At 49.3% G+C, this 11,790-nt stretch overlaps 3 protein-coding genes across 3 annotated transcripts; all 3 read left to right on the top strand.

The window, feature by feature from the left end:
• Nucleotides 1-1,923: 1,923 nt before the first annotated feature.
• On the top strand, nt 1,924-5,361 carry BP5553_00429 (uncharacterized protein; the record flags this gene model as incomplete). Its single annotated transcript, XM_032009052.1, has 6 exons — nt 1,924-2,203; nt 2,305-2,618; nt 2,757-3,184; nt 3,390-4,007; nt 4,123-4,507; nt 4,558-5,361. 6 exons carry the CDS (start codon nt 1,924-1,926, stop codon nt 5,359-5,361), a joined length of 2,829 nt encoding a protein of 942 aa, XP_031873106.1.
• Nucleotides 5,362-5,991: 630 nt separating this feature from the next.
• Nucleotides 5,992-7,648, top strand: BP5553_00428 (Winged helix DNA-binding protein; the record flags this gene model as incomplete). The annotated part of the gene is made up of 5 exons (XM_032009051.1): nt 5,992-6,061; nt 6,126-6,170; nt 6,252-6,532; nt 6,600-7,367; nt 7,418-7,648. 5 exons carry the CDS (start codon nt 5,992-5,994, stop codon nt 7,646-7,648), a joined length of 1,395 nt encoding a protein of 464 aa, XP_031873105.1.
• Nucleotides 7,649-8,191: 543 nt separating this feature from the next.
• On the top strand, nt 8,192-10,177 carry BP5553_00427 (Uncharacterized protein; the record flags this gene model as incomplete). Its single annotated transcript, XM_032009050.1, has 5 exons — nt 8,192-8,262; nt 8,322-8,362; nt 8,607-9,641; nt 9,692-9,863; nt 9,928-10,177. 5 exons carry the CDS (start codon nt 8,192-8,194, stop codon nt 10,175-10,177), a joined length of 1,569 nt encoding a protein of 522 aa, XP_031873104.1.
• Nucleotides 10,178-11,790: the final 1,613 nt, after the last annotated feature.

Raw genomic sequence — 11,790 nt, 5'->3', positions numbered from 1 at the left:
TCGTGGCTGGGGCGATGGTGGCATTGCACGGTGTTGATGTTGGGAGGTGGGATTTGGGCGGTGTCGGGGCGCACGCAGAGGGAGGGAACAGGAGGATATAATGGGGAATAATCATATCGAGGTACCTAATAGCGTGCAATAGCGTGCAGAGGTACATGTACCGTTGCTGCACCGCACTGCACGTTACCTGCTACAGGCCCTCCTCTTGGCTGGAGGGGCCGATGTCGTCATCCCACCGCATGCTTGCGATGAGGGCGGCCAACCCCCTGCGCCACGACTCTGCACCGGAGATAGCGTAGGGCTCGACGAATGGCCAGGAGTTAAGAGTGAACAGACGGCGCATTATATTTATATTATTCACGAGAATGCCAGGCAATAAAATGGATTCCCGGGCCACAAGTCACTCTCTCTTTTCTCTCCTCTTTTCTTAGTCCTCTTCTCTTCCCTTCCCTTGTCTCCTTTCTCTTCCTACTGTATCTTCCTCTCTTTAAGAGAGAGAGAGAGAGATATATATATATATATGGTTTCACACGCCCTTCCCGCCGCCGCCTTCAAGTTTTGTTCGCGGTTGCGGTTGCAGTTGCAGCTGCACCAAAAAGTCTCCGACGGCAAACGTTACATAAGCCGTCAGGTCCGCGCTCCTGGTCCGTGGGCCGCATGATGGGCACCGCATCATCATCAATCACTGCGTCGTCGGTCGCAATAAGTGTTGGTTGCAAGTACTATATGCGTAGTACCTCATAAACAGCTACCAGTTACCAGTCCCCAGCTACCGGCTTACTGTACCAGCTATCTGTTACCCGCTACCATGCCACAGGAATCTGTATGATGTCGGTTAGCTCTCTCTACGCCCTCCGACCTTCGGCCCCTTCGTCAAGCGCCGCATACGTACTTGGTACTACACAAGGTACCTAGGTACCGACCGCCTACTGGTACGAGTAGCTGGTCTCAGTCTCAAGAGTCTCAGAGTCTCCAGTTCTCCGACGCTTTCAGCAGCCAGGAGTCCAGGACACAGGACTCAGGGCGCCCTCGAGGCTTAATCACTTCGCCGTACGCGTGTTACGTCCGGGCACGCTTTCTGCCATATGCAGCAGTTCGATAATTGTGACTAATACAACCTTAATGATAATTAAACTCGCTCTTCGGGACTTCAGCCTGCTCGCCCCCCATTGGCACATTGGCACGTTGGCACCGCGATTACTCATTCTGCGCGGCCTCGAGTCCACTAGTACTCGCCTACAGCTGGCTCCTCCGACTTTTACGTCCGTACTTCGTACCAGTTTCTATATTCCCTATCCTATCCTATCCTATCCTGTATTCTTCTATCAACATTTTCAACACCTTATTCTCCAACGGCGGCCTTTCCTCCCATGCAGCGCTGATCACCCCGAGTCTCTTCTCTCTGCGTGGCCTCTGCTCGATCCAGGTCTTAGAATTCGATTTGCCCCTCCAGTTACCTCGTAGTCCAGTGCAGTTCAGAGCCTTGCAGTCAGGACATCCCGGGTCCCTCAACGTCGCACAATTCAAGACCCATATTCTTGGGCGATTATTGGCGCATTTTCCACCAGCAATAGCCAAAAACAAAAAAAAAAGCCACGCGCGAGGGAAGACACTTCATTCGGAGTCGCAGCTTCAACCGTCCTCGAGCGATTCCACCCGCCGGATACTCGTTACTTCGCACTGCGCGGCGGCGGGGTTGAGGCCCATGACTCCAAGCCACCCATTCGGACAGGTCTGTAATGCTCGCGCAGAGCGACCATCGCTACCTCCGGATCGCAACGCATCGTGTCCACCGTTCTTATAGCAATGAGAGAGGCTTCCTTCTCGACACCTAAATATTGATTGATCCCGCAAGCCGTCGCCTTACGTGGTGTTGATATTGTTCTTACTTCGTTGCGCCTACGTGCGTCCCGCTCCCCCACGATGCCTGGCGGACCGGGCTCGATGTTTGCGCAAAACGCCTCATATATGGCGAATGCTCCCATGACGGCCAGTCCATCATCGCCCAATGATTCGGGCGACGACGATCCCGCCGCCGTGCACTCAGGACAGTGGCAGCCGTCCGGTGGCTCAGGTCAGGCCTCGCCATCGTCGACGTCACTCCCACCGCGCACGCCCGCGCCTTTGCAGAAGCGTCGCCGAGTCACTCGGGCCTGCGACGAGTGTAGAAGAAAGAAGATAAAATGTGATGGGAAGCAGCCATGTACCCATTGTACTGTCTATAGCTATGGTATCTCTCCCAACAAGCTGCTTTACCTGCTAGAGGGGAGCTCGTAAGGAAAGGCTAATGACATTTTCCCCCAGACTGTACATACGACCAGCCGTCCAACCGGAGAAGGAATCCGGCACCGCAGTATATTGAAGCTTTGGAGAATCGTCTTCAGCGTGCGGAGGCTCTGCTACGCACGTTCCTACCAAATGTCGATCTCCACGACCCAAATATCGACGCTACAATACAGCAACAGCTACAAGCGAGGGGCGCCAAGCCTTTTCCCACAGCAGAGTCCGCATCCAAGCCCACCGAAACTACTGAAGAAGAGCAAGATGCGCCTCTCCGATCAATGATCGCATCTACCGGCCAGCTTGACCTTGATGAGAATGGGCGGTGGGATTTCCATGTAAGCACCCACCCGCGCTATGCTGTTGAAAAATATGCTCTCGATTCTATTGCCGTCGTCGTATATATAAGTTTATCGAATATTGGCTTTTGCTCCTTCCAAGATATGTTAAATTATGAAAGCTTACTCTCCTCGCAGGGTGGATCATCTGGTACAGTTTTTGTTCGGCGGATGCGGGAACAGTTCGGAGGCCTACTAGGAACTGAGAATAATGGGCCCCTCTTCCCTAAAGTTCCGCATCCTTCAACCTTTTTAAACTCCCCCGGCTCTTCCGCCGAGTCCCCCCTAGATTCCGGCCTTCCTAATACCATGGATCTGCCTAGCAAAGCGACTGCAAAAGTATTGTGTAGTAACTCTCTGGATCTTGCATGTTCTGTACTGCGCTTCGTCCATCAGCCATCCTTCTATGAAATGGTCGATAGGATATATGATACGCCGCCGGAAAATTACGGTAACGAGGAGAATCGATTCCTGCCTCTACTTTACGTTGTACTGGCGCTAGGATGTATGTTCGTCGACTCAGAAGGTTCCGAGAACACCACGTACAAGACCGGTATCGATCAAGGGTAAGATTCCCTCTTTTGTTATTCCCAACCTCCTTCGTGCCTTTTATACCCAATGTCAATATTGGATGTGAATTCCTACCATCTGTAGATTGGACATGCGGGCCATTCGAGTAAAAATGGTTGCCGTTCCTAGTATCGACCGTCATATTTTCTTAGATCAAATTTGATAAATAATCATGAGCGGCGGACTGACTCAATCTCGTAGGATTAAATTCTTCCGAGCGTCGCGTCAGATGCTAGAGATTACGGATTGCCGCGATATCATGTCATTGCAGTCCATAATCTTCATGATACTTTTCCTGCAAGCTTCCGCGAATTTAAGCACTTGCTATTCCTATATTGGAATTGCTCTGCGGTCGGCTCTACGAATGGGCTTACATCGAAATCTCGCTGGCAATTTCAACCCAATCGATCGGGAAGTCAGACGACGAGTCTTCTGGGTCATTCGAAAGATGGACACCTACGTTTCGGCGTTATTAGGATTCCCTCAGATGCTCAGTTACGATGATATAGACCAGGAACTACCCGTGGAGGTAGACGACGAGTACATCACCAAGGATGCCATTCTCCCTATGCCCGAGGGCAAAACCTCCCTTTATGCGGCCTCCAATGCACATACACGATTAATGTCGATTCTTGCCAAGGTCTGTAAATACATATATCCAACCAAAGGTGTCGAAAAGTCTGCCCAGGGGTCTGCCAACTCGTCGTATGTCATCAGCCATGCCAAAATTCGGGAAATCGAACATGATCTGGTTCAATGGCTAGATAAATTGCCAATGGCACTCCGACCTGGTGGTGAGCCGGAGCCGGGTTTTATTAGGTAAGCTTGATGATCCAAATAGTCCTTGCTTGAGGACACCCCATTTTTGTGCCCCGCATACTGCTTTGTTGATACTGCGGTATACATGACCTACCCACTAACGATTTATCTACAGAGTTCAGCAGCTTTTACGTCTAGCATACGCCCATGTGCAAATGATGCTATACCGACCATTCCTCCACTATGTCTCGCGAAAGACAAGTGGGGGCAAAAATCTTGACGAGCGATCATACGCCTGCGCTGCTGCCTGCGTCAGCGTGTCAAGAAATATTGTCCATATTACTACCGAGATGAAAAAGAGTGAGCTGCTACTTGGAGCATATTGGTTTACCATGTACACAACCTTCTTTGCTATTTTGTCGTTAGTATTCTTCGCTGTCGAGAATCCGGACAAACCTGGGTCCCAGGAAATTCTGGCGGATGCGATTGACGGAAAAGATGCTTTGAAGGGCCTTTCCCGAGGGAGTCAAGCTGCTGATAGGTGTTCGCAAGCTCTGAGGGTAAGCTTCCGAAATTATTCAGTCTCTACTCTGCTGACCCAAAATTTTAGGCGCTGTTTGAACAGCTACCGCAAAGACAAAAAGGAAGCCATGTTACCCCTATTCTTCCAAAGAATAAGCGGCCTGCTGCGTCGCCGAACCTTTCCGCTCAACGAGAACCTAGTTCTCATGAGCAATCGCTGCATGATCCGGGACCATCTATGGGATTGCCTGGACGGGCTACAACCTTCCCCATGGCGGCACCTAGTCAGAATGCCAATAAGCCTACGTCTCCGTTTGAACCTAACCAGTTCCAAATGAATACCATATCAAACCCGAGTCTTCGACAAAGCTACCTTGATCTCATGTCACCGGCGGACCTTTCCACTACGGGGACACCCGATTCTGGCAGCACCTCAAATAGCATTCAGCAGCCACTCTACCCTCTACAGCAACCATATGTTGGTAACTCGGTTCCTGATTTGAGTGCCATGATGTTTCCATCCACAGACCCGTTCGCTTACCCACCGAACCAACCAATGATGGAACTCGATAACGTCAAACATGAAAACCTGGGCAACTTCGACAATTCTCAAAACCAAGGAATGTTCATGCCAAGCAACACATCTGCGCCGGGTGTCTACGACGATCTCGAGGGGCAGCTTTTTGGACCTTTACCACCCTACCTAATCCAAGGCCAACCGAATTTCGATTTCCAAGGCCAGACAGACCTCGGCGGCGGGATGATGTCTGGCCTCAACCCTCCAAACATGAACTACAACCCCGGACTAGCACAAAACGGTGATATGAACTTCGTACTTTCCGACAACGATGAATGGAACAACATGCTCGCGGACCAGAAATACCGACTATAACGAAGAGATCAAAACTTGCAACCACATAAATTCCCTGGAAGGAAAATCGGAGTTTTCTGCTTTGTAGGTGGGGAGTTGCGGGTTACAGGGTTGCATGGCTGGTGCATTCTATTGCCGTTTAGGGGATTTGTGGTCTTTGGCTCGGGGGGTAAAGTAATGGCTCTGTATTTGGCGCTGCGCTGTTGTGCTACCGAAATGTATTTATGATAATACTATACCCGAAGTTTACTACCTTATAGCAGTTAAATACCGGTGTTGGAATAGGAATATAGCGTGTCTTTTGTAATGTTATTAGTTGAATCATATAGCTCGTTCTTGAATTTTAGGTTTAGACTAGGGAGGGAAATTCCACACAAAAATATAAAACATCGCTAAAAGAGAATATAAGCTCGACATAGCAAAAATATTAATCCTCCCTATTTATACTAGAGAGTTGTTTCGCTCTTCTCTTCCCTTTACGCATCCCCCTAGAATCCGGCACTCCTCAAGGTATCTGCACGTGACCTAGCCGAAGCCTCTAAATTCGGCGCGAGCTCTATGAGCTCCAAACGCGATTACCCCACAATTCGCAGTGTACCTTTGGGCAAGCTTCCTAACCCTCTGCAACTCCAACAAGGCTTTTATATCAAGATGGCTTCGGCGCAGAGTGCTCCGTCGTCGCCGACACTCGGTCGTACCCAGAGGGAGGGGGTAGTCACTGGTAAGCAGACCAGACCTTTGCAGTCGTCGAATCCCAAGCCGGGTACAAGTCTAACATCAGGCAGATCCACCGAAATTCGACCTTGAATCATACATACAGAATTACCAAGGTATGTAACCTACTTACTATCCCATGTGCACCTTCTACGGGTGTATTATAAATCAAGAACGTAACTAACATTCATCTGTAGGCAGAACCCGACTCGAGCGACTCATCCACATCGGTGCTTGCTCCACCTTCCTTGGGCCAGATGCCCTCAAACTCGCCGTGCGGGAAGCGAAGGCCGGGAAGGATATCCGGAGATATCTAGAGGCGCAGAGTCATCTGGAGGCGATCGCGCCGCGGGAACAGGAGGCTGTTATGGATAGGTCGTGGGTTGACACGGTGGATAAACAGAATAAGGCGGAGTCGAAGCGGTTGGAAGCTGAACTTAAGGGATATAAGAATAATCTTATCAAGGAGAGCATTCGGGTATGTTTACTACGGGGGATTTCAGAGGGGTTTTTTGGTGGGGCTTTTTGCTAACTGCGTATTTTAGATGGGCAACGAGGACCTGGGAAAGCATTACCAGGCGATTGGCGATCTTTCGAAGGCGTTTGAGGCTTTTGGTCGCATGAGGCAGGATATCAGTGTTGCGAAGCATATTATAGACGTTAGCCGTCACCTCGTCGAAGTGGCTGTTGAGCAGAGGAACTGGATCGCCGTTTCGTCCAACGTGCAGAAGATTAGGAGCCTTGCGCCGCCGACTTCGGTTTCTGCGGATCCTCCATTACAGCCTTATCTCTCGGCCACGGAGGGACTTGCGCAGTTCGATGCGGGGATATACCGAAATGCTGCTCTTTCGTTTCTGCAGACTGAGACTGGTATGGGCTCTACGTGTGCTACGATAATGAGCCCGAATGATGTTGCGATTTATGGTGGGCTGTGTGCGCTTGCGACTATGGACCGTAACGAGTTGCAATCGAAAGTTCTGGATAATACGCATTTCCGGACTTATCTAGAGCTCGAGCCGCATATTCGAAAGGCCATTGCCTTCTTCGTGAATAGCAGGTATACACTTTGTCTAGAGATTCTCGAAGGGTATCATACGGACTACCTCCTAGATATATATCTGCAGAGGCACGTTACTATACTCTATCAAAAGATCCGGAGCAAGTGCATCGTTCAATATTTCATCCCGTTCTCCTTCGTCACTCTTGACAATCTAAACGAAGCCTTTTGCTCGCCGGGGAAGACCATAGACAAGGAGTTGTCGGGAATGATTCAAGCTGGAGAGCTCAATGCGAGGATCAACACGGTTGATCGGGTAAGTCTCTATGATTCCATGTTCTTCATCTACGCTAACCATCAAAACAGCTTCTCGAGGCCCTGCCGTCTAATCAGCGCGCCGAAGCCCAACGCGAGGCCCTCCAAATGGCCGGGGATTTTGAGCGCGAAGCCCGTCGTCGCATTCTGCGCATGAACATCGGCATGGCTGATCTAGAAGTCAAGGGACTAAAGCGCGGCGGGCAGCATCCAGGCGCTGTGGACGATTTCTTCGATGCTCATGCCCATGCTGGCGGCAACGTCCATGTAAGCAACTTTTAACGAGTTAATGACCATGATTTGAGAATGAAAATGGGGCTAGATAGGTGATTTATACAGGCGTATGGAGGGCATGAAGTATGGAGTTTAGGAGCATAGGAGCGAATGCTCAGGTGGTTGAGATACAGATATAGTCGGCGTTCCTAAGCAAATAGAAGCAGGCGTCGCTGGTACAAATACAAAATATAAATCTCGTTATAGGAATACTCGAGTTAAAGTACTGCTTATATCAGTGGTGTAACTAAACCGCGTGCACGCCACAGTCTGGTAGCTCGGGGATCACCAGCCCGGCAGGGAGCGGGGGATCCAATCTTAAGCCACAACGTCGTCACTAGTGAGTACAGGTACAGGTACCCGGCCTCGGTTATCCAACGACGTCCCCCCAACCGCAACCAAGGGATAAGCTCTCTCAACTTCCTCGACATCCCAACTTTCATGTCACACAACTCATATAAGTCAAACTTCAGTCCCATTAGTTCTTATCCATCTATTCAGAATACCAGACTTCTTAACTTTTAATCGCCGGACCGGGTTGTAGGGATCATCATGAATCCAGTGACGAAGCTAGTGGAGGACTTCGAGTTGGCTTTTAGGGACGAGGATGAGCTTGATGCTGTGTAAGACTGTCGTTCATTATTCTTGTAATTGTGTGGAACGGGGCTGATTAGATATATAGGTTGGTGGATCGGAAGTTGAAGCCGGATGAGAAATATCCCGGTTAGTTTGCGTTGCTCGTTTCCTAGGGATGATGGATTTGGTTGCGTAGCTGGGGATAAGATCTCCCTTTGCTCATTATGTCTTCTATCTTTCATTGCAATGTGCTATATTCAGGTCGGTTCTGGTATATATGATTCTTCTTATTTAATGTAACGTTGGTGCATATGTATTTCATTAGATGCTGTCGGCGCTGGTTTCTGTATCTCGCAGTGAGGCCTCCTATACTGACCTGCACTCTCGATAGCTAGAGAACACGCTCGTGCAGTTGCCAAACAGCTTGGTGTGAAGGAGGGCGTCATCTTCCTACCCGGCCAGACGTCAACCACCCATGAAGATTCGGATCAAGCGGTCTCCTTTCGGCAGGGGCGCTATTTCTACTATTTGAGCGGTTTGGATTTCCCAGATTGCATGGTCACATACGATATTAGCCGTGACGCACTCTTCGCCTGGATCTCGCGTCCCAGAACTGGGCGGGATGTCATCTTTAACGGACCAAGTCCTACCAGAGAAGAAGTAAACGCCATCGCCGACTTCGAGGAGGTTCACTACACCAGTTCTTTACTTTACTATCTCAAGCCTTGGGGAAACGGCAGATCAGGAAAGGTATACCTACTGCACGCGCGTCATGAGCCGTATATAAAGCCATCTAGGAGACTCAAAGATGGAACCATCGAGTATCTTAAACATTATTATTTCAACACTACGGTTTTGAAGCCGGCTATGGACGCAGCTAGAGCTATCAAGAGTCCCTACGAAATCGAGCTTATCCGGAAAGCCAACAATATCACGGCACAAGCCCATATCAACGTGCTACGGGGAATGCGGAAATTTAAAAACGAAGCGGAGATCGAGGCGATTTTCGCTGCCACGTGCATCTCCCGGCAAGCCAAGCAGCAAGCTTATGAAATTATCGCCGCCTCGGGAAGTAATGCAAGTACGCTTCATTACGGTGCGAACAACGAGTCGTTGGAAGGAAGACAGCTGGTTTGTCTCGACGCGGGGTGTGAATGGAAATGCTACGCCTCGGACGTCACGAGGACATTTCCCGTTTCTGGGCAATGGACACCCCAGGCGAAGGAGATATATGATCTTGTGGCGAGGATGCAGGATGAATGTATTGCGATGGTCAAGCCTGGAGCCGACTATCGTGAGATTCATATGCATGCGCATAAAGTCGCGATCGAGGGATTGATGGAGCTGGGTCTTCTACATAACGGCACGTTTGAGGAGCTATATAGCTCAGGTGTTTCCTTGGCGTTCTTTCCGCATGGTCTCGGTCGTGAGTTTCTATTTATTTCTAGGTCGCCGTGTATTTGCTGATCAATGTAGATTTCATGGGTCTCGAGGTCCACGACGTCGGTCCTGGCGGGAATCTCCTGTATAGCTTCGAAGAGAAAGTGGCCGACTGGGATGCGGCCTACTTCGAGATGGCTAGAACCCCGAAAGTAGCGAATCCATCAGTGCTTGAACCGAATATGGTTATTACTGTTGAACCTGGAATGTAGGGTCCCCAAACATCTGCGCTTCCTCGTTCGATACATGGAACTAATGAATATATTTTCCAGCTATTTCTCTAAATACGCGCTCCAAGACGTCTATCTCAGAGACCCGAAATTCGCAAAATATATCAACAAGGATCTGCTTGATAGATATTACCCAGTGGGTGGTGTCAGGATCGAAGATGATCTCCTGGTTACCGAGGATGGGTATGAGAATTTAACGAAGGTGCCAAAAGGGGATGAGGCCTTGAGGATTATTAACGACAGTGGGACCCCGGTAGTTGATGAGCCCGAGAAAAGAGGTTGGCTATGGTAGAGCCCGGTATAGCGGTTGGTTTATATGATATGATCGTTTTATCACTCAAGTGATTCGTGCTCTGGAGTTTTGTTCGGGTCGGGCGTTCTTTCATTTTGCGCTGGTTCCTGCAAGTTCCTCCATACTAGCGTATGCGAAATTGTTTTTGATATGCTACTTCAGTTGGGCTTTCTGCTTTTGTTTGCTTCTATTACATATCGCTAGTGGCAAATGAGATAGCGTTCTAGGGAAGGAGGGTAGCTGAGGAGTCTCTTCTGTTGATCGTGACTTCTATATGTGTCGATGCTTCCACGCCATGTCCAGCTCGTCTGCGCTATGTTCGAGTATTCACTACCTCGTATCCCACCGCTCAATCCTCTTCGCCGTTCTGCCGTTTGTTGCACATCGCACTCTCTATATAAGCTGGCACTACCAATTACACGGCGCTAACAGCTAGCTAAGCCTATTCCACTGTCACTATGCTACATAGCGTACCGCTATATAAGCCCGCGCCAGCAATTACACTTTACGCTAGCACGCGGCTACGGCCTCTCTATCCTGGTTTCGTTGCATGTCGTACTTGTGAATCCTCTTAATCCCCCGGTACCAGACGGCTAAGGCCGCTCTATTGGGGTTTCGTTGCACGTCGCAAAAACCTTTAAATGCATAAAACGCTTCCGCTATTGGTCTCTTGAGGAGAGACTTGAGCGGTGAGTTCAATTTATACCCGTTTGTTGCATATCGAACCTCTGTACACACTTGCATTAGTGTAAGCCTCCCGTTAAGGCTGTGCTGTTGGGATTTTGTTGCAAGTCGTACGAATCTTTAAATTGGCCCGATTAGGACAGACCTCTGAGAAGCGCTTATGTTATTGGTCGCCTAGGGTACAGAGCTATATAGTGAATTCATCGATACGCTTTTGTTGCACGTCGGACCTCTGTACACACGTGCAGGAGCTTAAGCCAACCGCTCTTATAGCGGTAGGGCTGATTTATATTGACTTTGTTGCACGTCGAACCTCTGTACAGACTTGCATTAGCTTAAGCCACCCGCTGGCATACCATTGGTCAGTTGAGCATATATCTGTAGTGAATTCAACTTATATGCTTTTGTTGCATGTCGCAGAAACGTCCAAATTGGCCCCATTAGGGATAGGGTGAAGGTAAGGCGACGCTATGGCTTGACGTCCGGGTTTATTTTTTAGATAGAGACGGGTCGCTAAGGAGTAGTGAATAGCAGAGAGAAGGGTGTTATCCAACTCTCTAGTTTTAAGCCTGAGGGACGAGCTATGCCATAAGATCAAGGGTGAGTAAAGAAAGCCGACAGTACTAACCACTCCGCTCTCGAGGGCTGGCCTAATACAGTTTAGATGTGGAAGTCAGGGTAGTTAATGTGTTCCAATTGTTTTGATACGGTATGTTCAGTTACATATGCCCCACTACATGCCGCAAATCGATTCCCGAGTACGCCATTAGCCAGCCGAAGGTTCATGACAATGAGTGAATTAGATCTATTCACTTTTGTTGCACATCGCACGAATCTTTAAATGTGCCAGATTAGGACTAGCGAGATGTTCAAAACAAAGTCAATTCAAAGCTGAGAAGCTCTAGGATACAGCCCACAATCAACCATCC

This window comes from Venustampulla echinocandica (assembly GCF_003357145.1).
Source record: "Venustampulla echinocandica strain BP 5553 chromosome Unknown scaffold_0, whole genome shotgun sequence".
In the NCBI taxonomy this organism is placed as follows: domain Eukaryota; kingdom Fungi; phylum Ascomycota; class Leotiomycetes; order Helotiales; family Pleuroascaceae; genus Venustampulla; species Venustampulla echinocandica.
The sequence above is the reverse complement of the archived record's forward strand: the minus strand, read 5'-3'. Positions and strand labels throughout refer to the sequence as shown.